Genomic DNA, 24,281 nt, shown 5'->3' with positions numbered 1-24,281 from the left:
CAAGTCAGCGCAGAATGGTCCGAATCACTTATGTTTTTCGTCTGCTAGATCCTTCCTTTCCAGTCCCACTGCACAGCCATTTATCACTTGTTGACTAAGTGTCTTTTGCATCAATTGCCAATGATTTATGTCAACGATTCTGGATGCAAGTCACCTTGCTGCTGACACAGCAAAATCGATCACCACCCAGCCTCCTCTATAACAATAACCTATAGTGTTCTGACCAACCAACAATAGGCTAAATTAATTTGTATTTGTGTTCCGTTCCTCTGGAGATTGTGGGTCATTATGTAAGCCTACTACACCACAGAACAAACAGACGCTCTGGCAGAGGCCTAACATCTATTTCTGAGGTGAAAAGTCTGGAACAAGGTTTCTCAAGCTGGCTCTGAGGAGCCAAAGGGCTCTGTGAGTCATAGATTCATTTTCTTTTTTAAGTTAAGTTTTGGTGTAGTGTTAAAAAATTCTCACAAATGAATGAAAATGATGATGTCAATAAAACAACACACTGAGTCAGTAAATCACTTAGGTTAAACTCAGCCGCTCCTGTCCTTGATGCGAAGGTTAAAGCTCAACTTTTGCATAATAATTTAGTGAGTTATTGGTGTGAGTAATGGATTATTTCATAGCATAAAGTCAGCTGACTAGGTAATGAACATTGTTATAATTTCAAGTCATTCAAATCAAATAATAACATTGGCATTGTTAGTCAATCATCAAGTGAGTTTTGATCCGGTTTTAATTTAATTTGAAGTGGATTAAGTTTGACTGCTCAAGCCCTGTTTGTGTTCATTTAAAAAAAACAGTAGACTGAAAACATGTGAGGATAAATTTCCATCGATCATTTTCAGCGAAGGTATGGAGGCGGGGAGGCTGTGTGATTGACAGCGAGGGGGCGGGGCTCTGCGTCCTCCACGCATCCTCTCTGCCGCCTGTCTTCAGTTGTGGTCAGCGTTTGAACCGAGGAACACCGGGCTAGCTATCTGGACGTTTTTGCACTGAAACAAGGAGTAAAGCCAAGGTTTTTTAAACGAGGACGTGAAGCGAATAACCCGGACTTCCCTTCCCCTCAGAGGACTTCTCCAATATCGTGCTGGAATATTCCCTCTTTTCCTCCTGAGCCTGATGGATTTCTCCGCCAGACTGTTTTAACACTAAACCGCTCGCACAAACCCAAAACCTGGCGCAGGTCTCGTTTAATCGTCTTCGTGCTTGATAATCGCTTAATTCAGCGTTGCCTTTGAACAAAATGGGATTCCTTGATTCTGCCATGAGGTAGCCAAGCCCCGTCGCTGGCATCACAAACAGCTGGGTCGCGTCTGGAACACGGGATTCTAGCCGCTCCATGTAGTGTTTACACTCCCCTTTTTAAAAAACGCGAATATATCAGCGGCGTTGAGCCAAAATGAGTGTCGATTTAATCGAATCAAACACATGAGTGGAGCCGAAACAAACCGCGACCTATATTTCTTGCACTTTTTTCTACATCTGCTCGAATCACCGGCGCCTGGAAAATATGGACAGTGAGGTTTTCACCCCCATGCTGGAGCAGTTCATGCTCACGCCGCTCGTCTGCTGGGTAAACTCCCCAATGACACCTCAGTGCATATCCAGAACCAATTATCTGTCCATTGTCTGAACACCTTGTTTCGCAATTGTTTCAGGTGAAGACAGTGGGGCGGCCCACGGTGACGGATGGATCCAAACTATCGGAATATGTCGAGTTAGTGGACGGGATTTACCTGAATGAAATCATGCTGGAGATGTAAGTAGCACTGCAAATCTTTCATCTGGACACATGTGTACGAGCTGGTGTGTGAGTGCTGAGGAGGCCCTAGAAGTGACCCTCACCCTGGGGCTTTTTGTGTGGTCGCCCCCCACATGAGCAAATGAAGCAATTCTTCAAGAACTGGAGTCTCTGTCTGGCAGTTAATATGGGTGGCTGGAGTGAATGTAGGCTAAACACAATGGGACCTTGTATTGGGGCCAAGGATGGGTCACACTGTCACAAATCTTCCTTAAGATTTTCTGAAAAATCCTTTAGAGCTGCGGCACTGAAGCCCGGTTTTTATCTTAGTCACCGTTGAGCAAGAGGATGCTGGTTAGATGATGTCAGAGCCTGATAAATGCGTACTGTGAATTATAATTTTAAATTAATTTCACTATGTTGTGCATCACAAATAGCCTTGTCATCTCCAGGCAGCCTGTCCAGGGTGTCCCCACTCTCTTGCCCCAACTTTGCTCCAGTGACCCCAATAAGGAAACAAGCAGAACATACTTGATTTTCCAGTAATAAACTATACACATCACTTCCTATTTCTGAAATACAATAGCATGCAAATGTTTTTTGGGTTGCAAAGGTGCCGCACAAGTAGATGCTTTCTTTCACTCCTTAGTTTGAGTGTTAATTCTTAGCTTGCCCTAATTGAATTGTCCTGTTAGCTAACATGTCTTTCTATAAACATCGGGCAGGTCATGTTTGTTGTGTTGCAAGGGCGCTTTGATTCATGATCTTAGCGATTTCAAGACTTTTTTTAACAAAGACCGTCAGTCAACTAGATACATCATAATCTGTTTGTGAGGTCTGTTTAACCATACATTACAGTGAAGCTTTTAAAAGTGCCAATATTTACATACCGCCTTATACCGCCTTGACTGCTGTAGCACACAGTGGACTGGAGGACATGCCGCCCCTGGAGAGCTCGTGTTTCCTGCTGTGATGAAGATTAAACTCCAAATAGCAGCTTTAAGTTGAGAAACGCTGGTGGAGCTCTCTCGAGCTGGATGCAGATCATTATCATCAGAGTTGATGTTTACACTTGCAGTGATGACTGCGGAGGCATAATGATAATAATGAAGACTCACACATCTCTATAATATATGCTTATAGAAAGATTAAAATGGGTTTTCTTTGCTTTGTCTGGCTCCAGGGTAATTTCCTGCTGCCTGGTTCAATTTTTCACGATTTCCATTTGTGCCAGCGGACAAGCTGAACGTGACTTTAAAAATTAAACTACAATAGTGGTATTTTTATCACCTGTATAATGGATGTGAAGTGTAGATTTTATTACAGTTGTTAGAGTTGTGTGGAGAGAGGAAAGGAAGAGTTTCCTTTCTGTTTTGAGGGAGGTGATGAGTTACACTAGCTGCATGTTTCCTGTCCCTGGATTATGTCGACGTTGAATGTCCTCTTGCACTGCTGTTGTCAGTGCTTTGTTTTCTTCTTGAGTCCCTGTGTTACATTTTCTCAGTGGTCAAATACTTTGAGTGTGAGTCAAAGTTGATGTACATCGAGGTCTTGACTCACCTGCCATCCTGTATTTGAGATTTGTGTCAAAAAGTGCCAAGAATGGGCATGTGGGACATTACACATTTTAATAAGATGAACTCTCTTGACCTGGTCCTAGATCCGCCTCATTGTCAACATCCAGCTGGACATGCCTGGATAACCTCTAAATAAATGCAACAAGAAGGCATCCCTGCAAGATGCTCAGTTCCAATGGCATCCCTACTCATAGTCAAGAATGCACTCTGCTCAGAGTCCTGATTTAAAGGTTATACCGCTGTCCGTCCTGAAGAAGTCCATTTTGGTAGACTGTCTCATGACCTATACTTAAGCACACCAAACGTTTTGTCCTTCTTTACTTGAGGCAGTCTCAAAACCTTTGGATAAAGAGGTGCGCGCTGAACTGTCAACAACAATCAAACTGCTTTGTCTGCTCAACCATTTTACGTCTTTAAGTGCCATCAAAGCGTTGACAACATCATCCATCCCTCGCAGAGGTGTCCCTTTGTGCTCATCAGTGTACATCCTTTCCTTCCCACTCATATACTGTAAACATCCTATTACTGTCTGTATTTTTAGATTATTTGCGTGATCCAAAGTGGGGGTCAAACGGACGGATGAAGGCTTGTAGGAATGCTTGGGAAAGAAGGGTTCAGGAGTGGAATACATGGAAACTGCCACATTAAAGTGAAGCCAGTGGATGGAGCATTTATCTGGTTTTGGTTTCTTTACAAAAAAAAAAGAGAGCGTCTGTCAGGAACTTTGAACTGAGGATGTTCATCGGGAGAATTTTCTGTGTGTGCTTACATTTATGCCAAAAGGGTTTGTGTTTTATGTGTGTGGTTCTGGAGCCAGGCAGCTGCTGTGGGTCGTCTTGCCCAGCCATCCTCCCACACAGAGAGCCTACAGTAATATTCAGACGTGCTGGTGAGGCCGCTCTTTGTCTGCCTCCCTCTCTCTCGCTCTCTTTACCATTGCAGTCACCAGGAGACTTGGTGAACCGAAATAGACTGCAGCACCGGCAACTGCGACTGTGACAGTTCATGTTTGCTTGACTTGACTGAGGCTGTTACAGAAATACTCAGTGTTTTCGCTTAACAAGGCTTCCATTGTGAGGGGCAAGGTTTAGTTGAAACATCAAAATTTGTTCACAATTGAAGCTGTGGAATTAAACTGAGGCTGTGTTTCCCCTCGTGTCGGCACCTACAGAGTTCATCTTCTCCTCCTGTTAAAAAGTAGTTCTGAATTCCCCCAGTGCGTGTAATTATAGTCCTCATAACCTGATCCAGTTCTTGATCTCAAACGCAAGTACACACACTTCCTTCTTACATTCGCTCCTTATAACACTGAGTCTAGCTAGTGTGTCTTGATGCTTGTGATTGATCTGTTTTGCTGGTGGTTGCCTCAAGCCAGAGCTTTCGATTAATACAGGAATTGTACACAGAACTGCATTGCCTCAAGCTGAGATTCACATTTATTCTCTCATATTTTTGTTGTTTTTCAAACAGCAGTTGGCTGCAATTTCTTGGGTCTTCTTTCTGCTTGCATCTTTTGTAGAAGAAAACGGGTTTATAAAGTTTTCTGATTCTGATTCTGAAAAGATAGTTGTATATTTAGGAATTTAGGAATTGTGAGGAAAATTCAGCTCTGTAAATCTGTTTGTACGCACGGCCCAATCTGTCGATGCTTGGAGTCAACCACTTGGACTTTTTGTCATCAACTTCCAGCTGTTGTAATCTGAACCACAGACATCCACCGCTGACTAAGAGACGCGTCAGGCTGGCAGCAGTTGTCATCGAAACAGCATGGGAGAGAAAGACCTCAGGATTATCTTAACGGTTTGCAGTCACCCAGATGGCTTAGTGACCCCCCATCTCCATTTTCCAACTTCTCTCTTGTGTCGTCTGGTGACTGACATGAGCTAGCCAATTAGATTGCCTCTGCTGAGCTGTCACCCCAATTAGTTCTGGCCACTCAGCAAGGAGTTGCTAGTGGAGTTTGTCAAAGTGACGACTGTCCTCTTGAGTTTTCTGCTTTCATGCCAGATATATGTCAAGTGGGAGAAGTGACATGTTGGCAGGTGTGTGTGGTCTAGCTTTTTGGACCGAGCATATAGTTTTAGAAGACTGGTTATCGTGTGAAATAAGATGAGAAAACCACTGTGTCGGATTATATAGCTTAGGAATGGGACTGCTGGAGTACAGAAGGAATGCTGACGCGCATGTTCATCGGGTTAATGTTGCTCTTCCCAGAGAGTTGGGGCAAATCCTAGCATGTCTGGATCGTAAATCTCTGCACACATGCAGGATGAGCATGATGCTTATTACAGGAATACATTCTTGCATTCATCTGAACACTTCCCCACGACTAAAAATTAATATTACACTTTATTTCCTTTTTACACTTATTTCTCAAATGTTTTTTTTATTCTTAATAGCTTTGCTTTCAATTCTTACAGCATGTATCAGAAACTCTTCCTTATTATACATTGTTGCCCCTGAGAAAAACAGGAAGATGGAGCTCTCCAAGCAGCCCCTGTGTTTCTGGAGTCAGTTATAAAGAGTGCAGCATTCTGTTTGCTCACTGTCACCAGTCGCTCCTGGAGTGAATGTGAACATATAGATAACCACATGTAAAGAAATAAACCACAAGTTAAAGCATATAGACAGTGCTTTCACCAGAAGGATATAGCCCAAAATATGCTTGTCATCACATCCTTTTAGTCAGTCCTCAGGCACTAAAATGGAGAGAGGCAGCTGTTAAAACACAATGTATTGTGGATCATTGTTGTGGAGTTGATGTTTTTGTGTGCCTGAAGCTTATTGAACAAAGCCCATATTACATCTGCTTCTTTGTCAGACAGACCTAGTTGCTTTCCCTTGGATTATTCTGTGGTCATTACGTCTTCAATAAAAAAAAAAATAAAAAAATAAATCAATCTGTACATAAAGCTTTGATGCTTCAGTTTATGATTCACATGCACTCTTCTTCTCCTTATATTCACAATGATAATCCACAGGAATACAAATATGTCAAGCTACAGGATCACAACGGTTTCAAATGAATGAATGAATGATCCATACAAATGTTTTCCACCTCCTTTTTGTGTATGACTTCATTTTTCACTACCCAACTAGGGCATCGACTTCTCCGTCTTCTTCTTTCATTCTTTTACTGGCTCCAGCTCATCTCCCCAGCCATTACCTTTCTTTCCGAAGTCTGTGTGCCGCGCACGAAAGCTTTGTTGTCTTTGTCTTCCTCGCTTGTAACGGCAGAAATACTTGAAATTCCAACTTTAAAAGGGAAAAAGGGGGCTGTCAGGTTTTCCCCTGGGACGTCAGGACTGCGGGGTTGCTGTCTCAAAACAGTTTTGGTACCTGACGTTGACTCTCGTAATTGCGTTGGTGTGATGCCATTCTGTTTCCCATATCTAATCAGATGGTCTCTTAAGAAGTCCATGTTCATGATGAGCCCCAAAGTAACCTTTGGATAATGGGAATTGTTTTTAGGATGCCAAGATTAATAATACTTAATTTGACGATGAAGCAATTTTTATTCTTTCATTAACCTATACATTAATAAGATGATATGAATCATTCAACAAAATTGTTAAAAATACAGTGGCACACTCTTTCAACACTTAACCATGAGCATTCAACATCCAGTGGCTGGGAAGTTGGTGTTGTACCTGCTTTTAATTCAAGGGAATCCAACTAATCCGCTTCCTAGTAATGCTAACTCAACACCTTTTCCACCCATCTGTTTCACCTTAGAGACCCCCACCCCCTTGGTCACTCCAGGGGGAATAATCCCTTTGTGTTGCCTAGATGTTGCTGTGAAACATCTGCAGGTACTGACGTTTTTCATTAATATGAGATTAATACTTACTTACTACTAACAAGTGTGATATTTGAAGTCTAACTGCACAACACATGCCTACCGAATGTTGTGTTGTTTTTAACCCTTTGTGAGCTATCCATTGTAGCTACCACCCAGTTATGTCAAAGCTAGAGCAATAAAAAGAGACTGCTTCTTCACTAGTGAGTTTTACTACAGTATCTAAGGATACAGTTGCAGTGGAGAGGAATGGGAAGAGGCCCTGTGGAACTGGACAGACAAAGAAACAGGTCTATGAAAAGTCAAGTCGAGGAAACGGCCATGGAGATTGTTTGAATTGCACTGGTGTGTGTGTTGACTGTTCAAAGAGGAAGAGGCTGGAGGGTAGCGAAGGGAGAAGTTGTGGTTATTTTTGCACCCAAAAAAGCGTCGCACTACTGCAATTCCTGTCGTGATAAATTGTGTGGACTGTTGATGGAACCGTTTAAGCGGTTGCGAGATGTAAATGTAAACACATCATGTTGAATTTGAGAAAGTATTACGAAAATATTACGAATGCCGCCATAAAAATACTTGATTAGTAATGTAGTAGGATGCCTTTTACTGGAAAATGGCTGCACAATTGATGCATTTGAAAAACTGCTGACTCATGATTGTGGAATGCTACTTTGTTTTTAAATAAATCAATTGCAAATTGTCACATTTTATGTTGACATACGTAGCACACACAGTTGTGATATTTTGATTGCTTAACATCATTTTTGGAAGGGGAAACTTATTTGCCACCGTTGCTGTTGTTTAGAAAGCACGCTAAGGCATTTACACTCCACTGTGGCTCTTTGTTTCCCAAAACGATCGGCAGCATAATTGGAAATCAATTTCAGATCATTACAGCGTTTATCTCCTGCCTCAGTGTTATTCTGAGGCTGTGCCATGTTTAGCATGTACCACATGGTTGCACAGCTACCTCTGATGTTTGTCTGTCATCATATCTCTTGTTTTTTGACCTGCTCTCAGCAGATGGCACACCTGAAGAATTAACCTGAGTTGAACTGCTAACCCAACCACGGGGGCTAATATGTGCTCATCCCTCAGATATTGTTCAGCCGTTTGGTTTCCTCTGCGCGTGTGCTGGCGTCCTAAACAAACTCACCTCTGCTCTGTTTGGACTGTTCATTTCACAGGATCTAGCCTCAACACGTGGCTAAAAGCAGCTAGGCTTCCCTCTTTGTTTGTGCGTGTGCCTGGCTGCTCTCGCTGACTCTGATGGAGCCTGTCATATGTAGGTTAACACTACACCCCAGCCCACCCAGCCAATCAAAGCTCAGAAGCTGAGAAGAGGGAGCAGGACGGCCTAAGGCGCTACATGAGGCTGTGGTGACTATCGATGGTCCAGCTTATTGACTGCCTGTCTGGCTCAGTGGCTGTCTGCCTCCCTGGCTGGTCCGTTCTTAATCTATTTGTCCATTTAAAGTCTTACGTTTTTCTGTATCAGCAGGAACAGATAAGGGTTTGGATTGATCCCCATTACTGTTTTAATCCTAGCATTTATTCGCCCCCTGCTCGGCAGGGGTCCGTCTGAGTCTCACCTTAACAAGTGTGGGTGGGAAGGGGAAACCATGCTACATTGCTTCAGTCTTGCAATGATCTCCGTGGAATGCCTGAATTTTTGTCCTTATCAAATCGATGTTCCTCCCTCTCACACCTCGATATTATTCAACGCATCAACCTCCTCACCGTGACAGGATTACAGGCTCCAATGTGCCTTTTTAATTAAGGGGTTAAATAGGCCCCCTACTATGGACCTCAAAGGAGCCGCATGTGTGTGAGAACGGGGAGGGGTTAGGTCACATTACTGTTCATTTAGACCAGTAAAAAGAAGCCTGTGTCCCTCTGATTAGCATGAGTGCAAGTGCGTGAGAGGGGCGGATGCAGAGCAAAATAAAAAAAAAGGCTAATTAACACGTCCACTGAATAGACACTTGGTCTACTGTCGAGGTGAAACGTTAATTAAGTTGCTGAAACCCCAATTTTAATTTACTTTATTTCATATATGATCAGATTTGGTCACTGTGTCAGTCTTCTACTGAGCAAGACCCTGCTGCACCCGTCCACCTTCATGTCAACATTTGCTTCCTGAAATGTTATTTCAGACGACTGAAAATATTTTTATTTATCTCTGTGTCAAAGTGAATTAAAATGCAAATCAAGTGGAGTGTGCTCCTTCCAGTCAAGCATGGTGAGATGAGGGCATTCCTCAAGATTTGCGGTGCAGTTTGCTTATTCTGTTTTCACTGAAAATCCCTTATGATGCAAGCGAACAATAAGTCTGAACTGACGTAGTTTGGTCGATGAGTTTTTGAATATTGACTTTACACTAGCCGCCTCTTACAACACTGAGACCCCTCACTGATGTGTCCTTGAATAAGATAAAAAAATCTTGAACGTTTGACCCTGTCTCTCAGTAAGAAGACGACGACCTAGAAATGTTCAGGATGATCGTTGCATCAGAGTTTCTAGGTTTATCTTCAGGCTCTAACGCACATATGCCCATGTGGAGTCCCAGACTCCCACGCATGACTTCACATGCACTGCTGTATGCACGCATGCATACATTCTCAAGCAGCTCCACCCCCCCATTCTACCATGGTGACCCTGATTATATAGGTCATGTGATGTGTATGCTTTGGAGTCTGAACTAGGTAAAGACACTTGGGGTCAAAAATCAAGTCTATACTTAAGGTCACATGTCTTCGGTCAAGATGAATTTGAAATTGGCACTTTGTTGTGCAGTTTCGTGGGCACACTTGTAACTACAACATTTGATCAGACCATTGTAGGACAATGATGCTCTAACCAAATGCGATGCTAGCAATTGCTGGTTACTGACTCTGGTTTGGGATACATGATGTGATCACCATGATTTTTCTTGCATGAGCAGTCCCCTCATGTATGGTGTGTTTATTTGCATTACAAGTTTTTTTAACAATTGGGTTTAAATAGTCTTGGCATCAAAACAAGAACTTTCATTGCTTTTAATGGCTACATTCTTTTCACTATCCACTAGACATGTATGACTCCTTTACAGCAGTCATCATTTACTAATCTTATTTAAAAACCAATATGTTCCAAAGGTCCATATTCACTCCAGCCATTGTATGCCTTTAGGTGCCTTAACACATTTACAGTGTCCTCGTGAGACATAATTGTTTACTTACAGAAAAGCATGTGACTGACAGATCATTGAGATGCCATGCATTCCATTGGAAGACACGGCATCTGAATCTGGTTACTTGCCTATAAAGTCTCTCTGAATATGCCTTCAAAACTTCACTTGTTTTCCCTTATGTATTCGAATGAAATCAGACACTGCGGTGGGGTGTTTTTTTTTTTTGGTGGAATGTCTAAGAGACTAAGAGTCTAAGAAACATGTTGACACCCGTGATAACAACAGTCGTCAGGCCGGTCCCCTGAGGGCTTTCCCACACACTCACACCTCTTCCATTCCGAAAGATTTGGGTTGGTTTGAGCAAATTTGAATCAAGCACATAATGGTTTTTGAGTAATTAGCCTTTTGATTTCTATTTCAAACTGAATTGGTGTGATTGAGGAAAAACTGTGTGTAGATGTGCGTGACAAGTAATGGAAACTTTTACAGTTTTTTGCATTCCTTTGAACATGCCTTTATAATCTGAATAGTCTGTGTTAGTGTGTTAACTTCTGTTTTAATGGTAGATAATCTTTAATAAAAAAAAGAACAAGATCAAGGCATATGCAGGGAATTCCCCGTGATTTACTAAGCCATTCGCCATCTTTTCATCTGTTTTTAGGTTAGAGTTCAGCAACTGTTTTTGCCTCAAGAAGGGGTGACAACAAACCATTTGATTCCATTTTCTTATGCCACACCTACATTAGGCCTAGCTAACATGTACTATTTAGAGCTTAAATGTCCTTTATGTCCCGCCTCAGTGCACTTGTCGTACTGAAATGGGATGCTTCTGTTGTAGCACCTACAGTCTTGTCTTTAAGGTTAAATGTTAAGCTAGTTCCTTCTCTCAATTTTCATGACTTGTAAAAACCGGGTAAGCTAGTATCAAGTCTTTGAAGAAGGAATCATTGCACTAAACTTTCAAGGGAATAATATTGTGTAGCCTGAAGTGACACTTCAGTATTTTGATCAAACTCAGTTTTTTTGTCCCATGATATTCTCTTGCCCTAGCTGTTAAAATCTGCAACATTCAAGATCATGTCATGCGCAGGATAACTTCAAATGAATTAAGCCATGTTTATTTTTCAACAGAAATCCCAAAGCCACAGTGCAGAGGACCAACAAGAAGGTCAACAATGACCCGACCCTGCGCATACAGAACCTCTCAATCCTCATCAGGCAGATCAAGGACTTCTATCAGGTAAGATTTCCTTCTTTTGAGCCTCAAACAAATCAACCCCTATCTGCTTTTAACTGATGAGGATAGATCCCAAAATGGATTTGAATGCCTGTCTTCACACATGATGCTTTGGCAGCATTCATTTGCACACTATTGGATTAGGTGTGATGCGATATCACAATCCTGGTGCAGATGCCAGAGTCCATTAACGGACTCATCTGGAATGATCAACACACTGATGCGGCACTTCCTCTACACGCTTCCTAAAACGATTCTTATTTCCCCTTTTGTTGAATTTCTGCCTGGCAATATCAAAATATTGCACAGTTTCTAATTTAATTTAAGATATTGGTCTTGTGAAGATGCAGAACTCCACAGAAGTTTACTCTCAACAAAACTTGTGTGTAAAACGTGTGTATCTAATTTCTGTCCCATCTCTAAATTTGTTTATTTTTTTGTTATTTGACCTCTGGTTTTATGCGAGTTTATTTTATAGCCATAGTAAAGGAAAGACGTCATGTTAATCCAACTCTGCAAGAGGATGTGAGGGGGTTGCGTGGTTGTGGATTCGACAAAATGCACCGGATTTCTTGCCAAAAATTCTGTGATATATTTTCAAGCTTCCTCTAGTTTAATGCATTGGTCAGACGTCAAGCCAAATTCCCATGGAGATTTCTGTACGTTCTCACTGCAGATGTGCTAAAACTTGAGCTTTCAATGACATCCCTCATGTGTGGCACCGCAGTAGTCGAGTGTTGAGCTGACTGTTACCTTACATTACAGGAACACTGTTGAATTTGTTCAGAAAACACGCTTTAAAAGTGTAGACTGAGGCTGATTTAACATTATTTTGGCAGTCCTTAGAGCATATAGTTTAACTCAAAGCCAAGGGGCCAAGTCTGGAGCTGCAGGTCATTTTCTGTGACCCCCAAGCACTTAAAATACATGAGGTTGAAATGAAATTCAAAATCGTTTAAACTAGGGACGCTCAATTTTAAATGCCACAATTGTGTCCAATGTATGACCAAACAGTTTGCGTTGGTTGTACATTAAGCAAAATGGTGCTGCGGAGTCTGACTGACAATGTTGATGTGTGACCTTCTCCCAATCTGAAGGTGGTGTGTGCAAGGTCCAAACAGAACAGAAAAGGACCATATTTGTTCTCCTTGACCTGTATTTTGTCTTGGTCTTGGATACAGCAATGTATGGAAAGATGCTTTATTGTGTTGTGTTAATCATTGCTATGTCCCATGTGGCTTTGCCGGTCACGCTAGTGTCACACTACAAACTGTTTCACAGAGACCACCTACAAGTTAACCTCCCCCCACACCCACACGACAAGCTATATGGCCCACCAACGATCTCTGCATGCAATTCCACATACAGGCAAAATAATGGTACTTTTGACAGTTGGATGGTCGTCTATTCTACATGGAATGAACAGATTTATCCATGGGTGTGTGTTTTCCCTGTAATAATAACCTAATTATTACAGTTTGTAATGGAAAAGAGAACAACTTGTGTGTCAAGAACAGTTTGTTTGGCTCTTGGAATTGTTGGAAAATGTGCTCACTTCTGTTGAGCAGTGGTTGGCTCTGATGTACTATACATGCAGCACAGACTGGTCTTTTTTTCCCTTCTGCGGTGACCTTGTCACATGTGCGTTTCAGCTTGCCGGATCGCTAATTGACTTACCAGGTTTTCCCATTATTGTACTCAGCACTTTCAAGAGACTTGACGTGGTCACGGCTGGCTTCTTCAATTCAGCGAATCAGTCTGACACCCATTCTTAATAGGTAAAGCAAGGCAGAGTAATCTTCTCTGCTAGGTTTTTGTTTAAACTTAATTTGAAGAACACCACTAGCAAAACGCCTGCCCTTCAAAGGTTCCATTGCGTTGAGTGTCTATAAGTAATTGAGAAAGGCTGGACTAAATTTGATTCTCAGATGAAAGAAGTCATTCATTGAACCATTTCGAGCTTCGACAGACACTCGTGAGCCTCTTCTGAGACGCTCATCTAAAGCCTTCCCTGAGCTGATCCACTCATTTCCCAGATTTCCTCTCCACAATTCTGTGCTTTTGTGTTCTTAAGAATGTAACCCAAGCATGTGTTCATGATGTCTCATTTCTCTCTCATGGGGAATGTGAGGAAATTGACTTTTCTCAGGAGTTGTGCAGACTCATTTCATGCGCTCTAGAAATTCAATAATGGGTTGGATTTCTTTGTTTCTGAGCCTTGTGGCAGCCAAGGGATTATGTGCATGTTGGGTGGAAGTCTCTATTACAGTGGATTGTGATGGAGGAGTTCAGCGTCTAGACAGTCTTTGATTCGTGAGTATGGAGAACAGATTGTAGTTGTTCACCTGTGAATGTATTTGTTAATCCATGTATTTATGACATGGGGTTGGAGTATGACATTATGGTGCACATCAAAGCGTATGGTCATAACTCAATGACTCTAACATTTTGTTCCCACTCCTGGTCTATTTTATAGATTGAAAACCATGGAGTAACTTGTCCTTGATGCAGGTTGTGTTAGGTGTTTTCAACCGTATAGAAGTTCAATTTTTTCCAGCCTTGACCGTGATGTGTCTTCCTCACTCACTGAATCATGCATTCACTGCAGTCCAGTCAAGCTTTAATTTTTCCGCAGGTCAGTCCAAATAGGCACTGGGCCTCTTTTTAATTTTGTGTCCATGGTCTCAGGCTCTTTGGGGAGGTGTAAGTTAGGACCTCAGCCAGCTGAACCAAATTCTTTTAGGCTTATAGCTCTTCAGAGATCTTGATAAGTGAATCCCTGTGGAATGAAATGTAGGTCCGTGGTGTGTGCTTTGCAGCTACTGCTTTCTATCTGTGTTCTTTAGCTTCTGCTTCTTTAAAATACAATTCTGAAGCAGACTTCTTATTCAACTATTTGCATGCGAGAATAAGAGCTGCTCTATACCAGCAGTTTGGTTTGAGGTGTGGTGGTGAGGCTGCTGTTTGGATTCCTCCGAGGGCAACAGAGGCTACCATTCATGTGAAGACTGCCTGGCCCCAAAATCCATGCAAGGAAATGAAGATTGGAGATGTGTTTGTTCCTGCAGTCAAAGACCAATGTGAAACAAATTCAGTGCCCTCCAGTTCTGATCAAATTATCTCTTCTTTTTGGATGATTTTGTTAGGCGGAATGTTTCATTTGATCTTTTTTTGTTGCTTACTATTTATTCTAAAATTACAGGTTGAATTGAGAAAGCAGTTGCCAGGTAATTACAGATCAGTCCAAAACATTGTTAGCAAGGTAGAGTCTTGTTGAGTTAAATACAAGGAATTGAAAATGTATTTTAATTTCTTTGTTAAAAAAAGTGTCATTGTTTAAATCTTGTTTAGCTAGTGTTCATTCAATTTCACTTATAGTGCTGTACACGCTTCTCATTTCCTCAGTGCAAGGTCTTGTGTTTGTTCTTGGTAGTTTGTTTTCTTCAAGCATTTGGTTCAGTAGGAGATTTGGAACTGCATGCTAGTCAGAAATGCTCGTTGGATAGTCTTAAATTCCTTCTGAAATATTGCAGAACCTTGATCATGGGGCTGTAGTGTCCAGATGGTTGATAACAGTATTGCTTATGCTTCTTGTGAAGAAAGTTGAAAGTATTAATTGAAATGGTGCGTTGATTCTTTTTGCAACCAGTGATCCTGGATGTGAGCCCAGAAAAGGAAATGGCATGATATCCTCTGATCTGTTTGTTGCTTGTCATCTTGTGCTTTTAAGCCAGCGTTTTCAGAAGGGGCAGGTATTTTTATTTTTCTTCTTTTTGTCTGGGAATGCAGACTCTGCTGATGTTAAAGCTTCTCAATGCCGCTCTGTAGCTGAGACTGAGTGACATTGAAATGCAAAAAACAAACCAATTCATACTAGGATTTGCATTACAAGAAATCATCCAGCAAGGCATCATACTTGACTGAATTGTTATAGTCGCTGGTGGTCGACAGTGTTTTTATCTATATCATGCAGGATTTTCCCTTTTTGGTCCTGCTGATTCTGGTGAACAAATCAGTTTATTGGGGCATGTGCTTGAGCTGCGGGCATGTTTTCATGCTGCAGACTCACATGGTAACTGGTTAGAATGTTTCTTTGATGATACAGCAGCTATAACAATGACAACATTGTTATGTGACAACAGCAACCTAGGGAATCGGATTGATGTTGAATCCAGTTTGAATCTTTCCAATTGGATACTCTGTAGGTGTTGTCCTCGTGTTAGCTCTTACCAACATGCTCGTGTTGTGACCTGTGAACTGACTCGCGAATGTGACTGGATCAAGCAGTTCTTGGTGGGCCGTGCCAATGGTGATCTTTGCCCGTAAACCAATGAGCAAACCAACCTTGTTATTCCTGCTTATTCCATTTGAGTTTCTTGACTTCCCCTGTAGTCTAAGAACAATTTACCTACCACACCATATGACCAGGACCTCATGTGGAAAATGTTTGGGTTCATAAGGGTTTGTGCAAGCCCTTCTTTTAGTGCCTACTGTGATGTTCCTGCCAACTGTGCGGGAGAGCGGGTTCCCATGTGTTAAAACTGGGCTATTTTCAGCTCCAATAGCAGACAGTTGATGGAGAGGGAAGAAGTGTAATTCTGCTTTCCTATTGCTGTTCACTGTTGCGCCCTTTCTTTAATGTCGTGGCAGATAAAACATTTTTTAACTGCCTCAAATTGGGATCCAAGGTCCTCGCTTTTTGAGCCCTAAGTAGTTCGAAATTTGTCCAAATATGGCTCATCTCTTGTTGACGAATGAAGACTGAGACTCGTGGTCCAGTGGACATTCTTCAACATATTGAATCAAAACAATGATATTCACATACCTCTTCAAGATTAATTCCTTCCTGTCTCAAATATCATGGGCTAACAAATGAGTCCATTTGTTATTTTTATCATCCGTGTTGAAAAAACTTGTAGGTAAGATAGAATTTCTTTTATTGAGTTGGCTTCTCGAAGAGTAATCGCCTCTCTTACCATCCAACTTGCCTCCACCTTTGGAGCAGAACAGCAGGACCAGCCTGTCCCCTCATTCTGCCCCAGGGTGATCGTGTAAAAAGCACTCTAGCTGATCGCTATCAGCAGAGAACAAAAGAAGTCTCGTACTAATGGCTCGTTTTCTCCTCCTCCTGGTGTCAGAGATGATGCCTCCATCTGCTGATCAGTGGATCACGACTGCTGCTCTTCTTTTACTGCACCTTTACTGTGAAGCAAACGGTGGATCCCAAACCTAATTAGGCCGCTGAGCTCACTGGAGTCCTTTTTTAAGCTTATGGGTGGATTTATAGAACACCTGGCACACTTATGCGAACTTTTGGGAATTTGATATTTTTAAAACTGCTTTGGCAGCCTTTGCTGTCCTGACTATGTTTTGACATTAGGGTCCAATACCAATCTAGTGCTGTCAATCTGTCGATACAGGGGGCACAGCAGAATACCAGAAATGTGTGTGGAATTGAAAACGGATTCAGAAATGTTTCAGTGTGGTTGGTTGGAAAAAGCACCACTATATTACGGATTTACTATGGAATTTACCTGGTGTTTTTCTTACCGAAATGAAAAGGTAAATTTGTGTCATGACTGTTTTATAGAAAAAATATGTAATATATGTATATTTAGCTCAATCCACTGTACTTCATGAAGCAGCCTTTAAAATGTTCATGTTTCATGTTGATGAGGTGCATTACAGTCCTGTCATCAGTGAGCTTTGGCTAATTCAACTCTGTGCAGTAGCACGACTGTCAGAGAGGTAGCGTTGTGCGTGATGCATTTTTTTTCCATGCAAATATTGACTAACTAAATGCTGTGACGGATTTCACACAGGAAGTAACAAATTTGAGATAAACAAACCATGTCAATCTGTCTTCAGTCGTCACGACATGGCGCTAAAAAAAAAGATCAGTGTCCATTATTTACAACCCCAATTGATACAAACACCTTTTATTTATTGACGTTTCATTGTGTTTTTATTTAATCTCATTAAAACTGTTTTGTTTTATCATTGACTTATTTGGTCATAATTAATGGATTAAAATTATGGTAGCACTTGATTTTGTGTTGAATGAACAGACCAATTTGTTGTGTTAGCTTTAGCACATGTACAAACATTAGTACTGGACTGGAAGATTTTGTATATTATTTGTTTGTGCATCACTTATTGCAGCGCTGGCTCTGTTATTTAACAACAGGAGCACTGTATAATAATGAATTAGCATCGTTGCTATCTGTCTTTCACTGCCCTCATTTGGTTTTGCAGCGATTAAAACCTCTTTTGTGTCCTCGGCTAATACATAACATCCAGCAGGAAGCTCGAGTTGTCTACATTCATGTGCTGATGTGATGAGAAATATTGTTTGTCAGAAGAGGAAGTGCTCTTGTTCCCATTGTTGCTGTGATGTCCTTCACCACTTGACTGTCGCTGCATGTTTTTTTGTAACTGGAGAGAAGTCTGCAGTGTTATCGCCGGGAGACGGCTCGTGTGTGTTCCCACATGTTTTGTTCTGTATGTGTCAGCATGGGGAGAATAAACCCACTTCTTCGTTTCCATGGCAACACTTCATGTCTGCAGTATGGGTGTGATTCCTGCTTTTTGTCCCGTGCATGTGCAGCGAAATATCGCTCTCGACTCCGCTGGTGCACATTTAGCTCCTTCTTATGGACAATTCTGGAACTAGTGCTGAAGAGGGATGCAGGTGTACGCGAGTGAGAGTGTGTGTCCAGACAGAGTGTTATTAAAACCGTTCCTCTCCTGCAACAGTAATAATTTATCATATCTTCCTACTGACCACCAAGTGTTTTGTGTGTGTAAGGTGTAATCTTCCAGGCTGCAGTTTCGATCCGCAGAATCTTTTATTCTTTGTCTGATCAGCTCATAGCTGATGGAAGACAAAAAGCTGGGGTGATGATGGTTGTTATTCGCTTTCAATTGCTCTTTATGTTCTGACACGGGAGGAATTCCTTGACTCCCTGGGCAGGATGAGCTGGATCAATATGTTTTTGCAAGTCTATCAGCTCTTAATAGACTGGCTAGGATGAGCATTGATGGCTTGGAAGAAAAGAAAGAAGCTCTGTCATATTTTCAAGACTAAAGGGAAGCTTTTTATTCCCAAATTAAAGTGCTTGCATCCATGCAAAGTTGTTAGTTGTTTTGAAATGACCAGCTCAGTTTGAATTCAATTCTTTTTTACTGATTTACGATGAGGAATTAAATTAATCTAATCTCTGTGAGAAGCTGTATTCATGGTTGTAATTCTCAAGTAAATGAAGTCGTCCAGCTGAAGTGATCTAATTTTGGTTGCACTCACATGTTCTTCACTTTTAAAGTCTATTGAAAGTCTTTTATTCTCCACACATAGTGACTGGGCCTTATTCTTCCTTATACATCTTGGAGAACTCCCCAGCAGATCAGGCATGCCTGGTAATGTGAGCGTATCCAGTCTGAGATGCGATTGAAACATCCCCCTCCAACTAAACCACAATCTATCAATCTGTCTAAAAATCTCAGAGGGATGGAAGATGAGCCAGAGTTGAGGGGCTGTGGATCCTCAAGGAATCAATAATACAGCAGTGTAGTGTCAGAGGAGGCGAGTGGGGGAGGAAAAATGTCGAGGAGAGAGAGAGGAGGAGAGGAGTGCTGCGTGCCCGGAGTAAGAAGTGATGGCTTCTCTTTCATCCTCTCATCCTTCTTCATCATCGATCCGTTACACAGAGTGTTCGTCTACTCTGTCTTCACTTTTGAGGCTACAAGTGACACCCGTGGAACGCTTTAGGTTGACGAGATGATGGGTCTTGACTGCAGAAGTCCTCTGTTACACGTGGATGCTTGGCTTGCTCTCGTCGCCATGATGACATGCTCAGTGTGGCTGCTCCTGCAGTGTCCATGTTTAATGTATGAGTGCTAAGCCTGCGCCTGCTAATCTTGGGGAAATATTAATCCACTGTAGTTTGTTATTAGCCTGCTGCTAATCCTCAAAGCGCTTCCCAGTCACCTTCAAAATTATCTGCCATTGGCTTTACTTTATGTGTTGTCAAAATTATTTCACTGAATTCAGCCTTTCAATTTGGTGCATATGAAATATGGAGTTTTGAGATACTTGGGATTATTTCAGATCTGAATCGTTGGTTTGATATTAGGTAAAGTATGCTGAGAACAACACTGTTTACTCTTAAACTCTTAAATTCACAATTTCATTGTGCGTACTTGGTAAACATTATATTCTTATATTAATGATCAGGTAGTACAGTTGTTCAGTGTACTAGTCGCCCGCCCCTTGACGACAACCATCCCACCAATCTTCCCTGCCTAACATTCCAGTGACCCCTTGGAATTTCCCTTCCGCCCATTTCTCTCAAGCTTATTGGGACCATGGAATTTTGTTTCAATTTAACTGTTCTGCAATTCTCATGCCAACAAATAAGTTGATGCATGTGCTAGTAGAAATCGAATTTAAAAAATGCACCTAACCATGCATGTTAACTCCTAGTTACCTCACACACGTATGATAAACAGGACGTGATGAAGGGCTCCAGCCATGTTTGGGATCACATTCAAGGCCTTGAAGAGGGAAGAATCAAGCAGAGTGAGACCACGAAAGACAGTCAGCGGCTCTGACCCCACCTCCAAAAATAGGCCTTTTGATTATATTTTCAGTTTGGTTTGCGTTCAGTCTAGCAATTCAGCTGAATTGAGAATTGTGTCTTGCGTTTTCATTTCTTTACACTACATTGTCATTTCATGAGAAGTTGAAAAAGTAGCATGTCATATCTTGAATCTAGTGTATCCACATCACCTGAGTGAAATTGAAGCTCTTTTCTGTCACTACCTTTCTTGTTCTACATCAGCAGCCTTGTTCATGCTTCAAGCTGCATCATGTTCTCATGTCTCTGAGTGAGCACACTAGTTTTCATGACAACAGGTCACATGCAGAAGCAGGGCAGTTATTTTTTAAAAATTGCCTGTGGAGATAGAATCTAAGGGATGGCTTGAGAATGTCTATAGTCAGAAGGTTTGGCAACAAAACAAACTTCTTTGTCTAGAAGCACCTGTTCCCCTCACACCTGTCGTTTTCTATGGCTGCATCTGTTTGCTGTGCAAGCAGGATCCTTGCCTGTCTTGGAGTCAGTACCACCCAAGGATCATGAGCAGTGCATCACTGTGACACGCTTGAGTCAGGGTTTCTTTCTGCATGTGCCAAGTCATGGGGTTAGTAAAACAGTCCTTTCAGCATCACCTTTTGGCATGAAGGGGAACCAGGTCGTCTGGTGTGACCTCGTTTCTACTCAGCTTGAAGCACTGTTAAACATCAGAGGAGATCATGAGATCCTCATGTTGCCCTGGGTTTTACTGCACTCAACCTTTGAACAGGTTATTTAAAACATGATCTATGTTTCCTTCTCCTGTATGTGTGGGTCAGTATTCATACATGTTTGTTATTGTCCCTTGAGGGGTTGTTTACTAGCTTCTCTGCTTTGTTGAGGACAACACTGTCATATTTACCAGATGGAATACTGGGGAGGAGGCAATCTTTGAGTCTGTTTTCATCTTTACTGCCTACGGTTTCTCTGTCAGAATAAGCAGTAGGAAGTTGTTAATGAACTTCAATCTCCTGTGGATTGAAAAAAATGGCAACAACAATCAAGGTATCATTTGAGGCACTTTGTTTCATACTATCTTTTTTGAAACTGGATCAAAAGCTAGGCTTGCAAAACAGCTGTTCATCCATTTCCTGACTAGCCTTGCAGCTGTGTCTCTTGATATAACATGACATTTGGTTTTTCAAGGAATAATCTCAGCATTTTTATTGCCCCCAAACAAGAAAGAAGGCGACAAGGAACTTGTCTTTGTTGTCTGTAGGAATTGTACAGAGACTTATATAAAAGAGAAGCAATTTAATCTGTTTTTGATAAACCCTTTAAAGGCGAAATTAAAAAAAAATGCTTTTCTTCAGATACGTCATACATCATTTTAGTCTCTGCAAATTGTGTTCTGTTAGTGACCCCATTTAATCCTTGTGAACAATGCAAAACCATGATTGTGAGGCAGTTCTTTAGCCGTGTATCTCTCCATCATCAATAGAATTATGGGTAATTATAAACACTGTATGATAGTGTAAGCTCTTGTAGCCCTGCCAGCTCACAGTTTACTTTACTTTGTGTAACAACTCCTTGGCACTGTAGTCACCGTTGTCAGGCAGGAAACTAATAGATCCATTTTATAAGTAATATTTATGTTTGAAATTCATTGTTTTTGTGGTTTTATTTTAGAAAAATATTGGAAGACTTTGGTTTTATTTTAGATGACTCATCAAATCAGGTGACGTCAGATTTCCTGCCTTGACTTTTTTCCTACCTCTGTGATGAGGTAATGGCTCTTGTATAGAACAGATGGTAAAGGGGGGGTGCTCAAAAAATCCTTGACTTGCATGAACATCTGACAAACTGAATAGTTCAGACGAGTCCAAACTGTTCGCTACATGAGGTCGACATGAAATATTCAAGTGGACTGACCTTCATCTCCTTTCTGCTTGAATAAAAGCGTTTTGCATTCAGTGGCGTGGTTAAATATGTCTCAAAGGTGAAACCATCAATAATATCTTAATTTTATTCACATTTTAATATACACTTCTCTATGAAAAGCACTTGAAAAACACTGGCAGTTTTTTTGTCGCACATAAGTTTGTTTATCTACAGAAAGTCTGGACGTTTGCTGCTCAAATTAGCTGGAATTTGTGTGTTTGTCAAATGAAATGTATTTTCAGTAGCATGGTGGAATGGTGGTTTTTGTGGCAACCTATGAGTTAGAAAGGTTTGCAGTTCAAATCCATATGTAGAGGTAAATACTGTCTCCACCAGGGGTCTTAAACTGGCCCTCAGAGTGTGTCTGACTTTTATGGTAAAAGACATGGCTGTCATCGCTGCCCAGTACCGGTGATTGATATGAGTCATCTCCTCAAGCCTCGGCGGACTGTACGTCTATATATCCTATCGTTGAGACATTCGCCTGAGGCTCAACTTGAACATTTTATAGCTTTGATTGGAGATGATGTTTCAGTTTGATATCTGCTGCTTCCACCTCCCATGCCAGCGTAGCCTTGAGCGCTGTGTCAGACCTTCCACTCAACACGGTCTTGCTTATTTGTTACACATGCTGTTGTCATTTCACACGACCAACAAAAGTTAGTGAACATAACTGTTCGAGAAATCTGACTGCCTCATCTGTTGCCCACTAGGAGACGCTGCAGCAGCTGGTGATGATGCCTTTACCAAACGTGCTGGTTCTGGGTCGGAACCCTCTCTCAGGTAAGTTTCTTCCAGAGTTTCACACCCGCAGTTTCTGATTTTCAATCTTTCAATCTTTCCATTATCTCCAAAAAAGAAAACTGCTTGCATATCTGGCCATGTACTTGATATTTCTTGTTTGGAGACATGGAGCTGAACTTGTTGCTTTATAGAGATGATGATTGATGAATACCATGGCAATAATCTTGAGATTATTTGTTGTTTAAAGTATTATGGTCTTTTCTTTTGAGGTCTAATCTAGTCATTATTTGGACTTTTTCCACTGCAGTAGTGCAATTTGCTATAAATGGAAGTGGTTTTCTGTTATACCTAAGACCAAAACTAGAAAAGCACTTACAGATTTTTACCCAAGTTATTGCCTTCAGTTGCTTTGCAGAAGAAGCGAAGAAGAAGAAGAAGCTGCTGCAGTTTTTACGATACAGCAAGTAACAAATACTTCTAACGCTTCATGGAGCCAGATAGTTGTCTGCAACACTATCCAAGTGTTATCACCTTTCTGGTCCTGTTGTCAACGTTTCCTGAAAATATGATTGAAATTCATTCTTTCCTCTGTTGAGGAAGAAAAATGTTTCCCGAAGTGGTGCACTTCTCCAGCACTGAGCTGTGAGATATGAATCAACATTTTATTGGATTCTTTGTTATCTCTAAGGATTTGGAAAAACGAACCATTAATGCTCCCTTGTGAGTGAGCTTGGGGTGTGACTTGAGTTCAACCGTTCTCTGGTATCTTTGACCTCTCGACCCTATCCCTGTTATTCAATCCCTCTGCAAGGCTTCATGGCAATACTAGCGTGGAGCATTTAAGTGTCATGACAACATTAGTGAGTAAATCCTGGATCAGTTTGACCTCCAGTGCCACCTGATATCCTCGAGGATCCGACGATTCGTGGTGGAACACAGTCAAGGTCACACTGGCTTTGCAATGGCAAGTTTATGAGGTTGTTGCATCAACATATTGGTTCCGCATGAGCTTCATGTGCACTTTAACCCCATCCTTTCATCGGTCAGACCAGTGGTGGCTGAAGAGGCTGGCTCATTGGCTGCCAGCTGAAAGTCATTGGACATGTGGCTTTTATTATGCTCTCATTAGGGGCCACAGAGGGGGTGTGAGGGTGAGAGGATGGAGGGGGTGTTGTGCGTATGTGTTTAGTTGGGTATAGGGGGAAGGGTCTTTATAACAGTCAACAGTGGGAACTAACTGTTGCACCCCGAGGCTCAGCGTAACCCTGGTCTATATTCATACTCAGACAGAGCCTCCTTTGTTTAGTCTGACTTGCACCCTGTGAAGTTTAAACTGAGAGCTGTGTAATCTAACTTGAACAAACGTCAAACTTTTTAGTCCAAAATGTATTTTTAGAGCTGCGTTGATGGTCTTTGGTATACAGGTCTTACCTTGGAAGCCGGATACATTCGGATGTTGCTCAATGTTTTTAATATCAATCAGTTATCCTGCAT

At 41.6% G+C, this 24,281-nt stretch overlaps 1 protein-coding gene across 7 annotated transcripts in view; it reads left to right on the top strand.

Moving 5' to 3' along the window:
* The first annotated feature begins 930 nt into the window (after nt 1-930).
* Nucleotides 931-24,281, top strand: part of ccdc88ab (coiled-coil domain containing 88Ab) — a 54,712-nt gene continuing 31,361 nt past the window's right edge. For 6 of the 7 annotated variants that reach the window (XM_053874672.1, XM_053874669.1, XM_053874671.1 and 3 more), the window contains exons 1-4: nt 931-1,579; nt 1,665-1,765; nt 11,424-11,532; nt 22,757-22,826. In XM_053874672.1, coding sequence (XP_053730647.1) covers nt 1,517-1,579; nt 1,665-1,765; nt 11,424-11,532; nt 22,757-22,826 — 343 coding nt within the window. In that variant the 5' untranslated portion in view covers nt 931-1,516. Of the gene's footprint in view, nt 1,580-1,664; nt 1,766-11,423; nt 11,533-22,756; nt 22,827-24,281 lie in introns of those variants that run through there. The other variant, XM_053874674.1, reaches the window with a different exon arrangement.

The sequence above is a fragment of the Synchiropus splendidus genome, chromosome 9 (assembly GCF_027744825.2).
Source record: "Synchiropus splendidus isolate RoL2022-P1 chromosome 9, RoL_Sspl_1.0, whole genome shotgun sequence".
Classification (NCBI taxonomy): domain Eukaryota; kingdom Metazoa; phylum Chordata; class Actinopteri; order Syngnathiformes; family Callionymidae; genus Synchiropus; species Synchiropus splendidus.
Note: the sequence above shows the minus strand (reverse complement) of the source record. Positions and strands in the feature narration are given on the sequence as shown.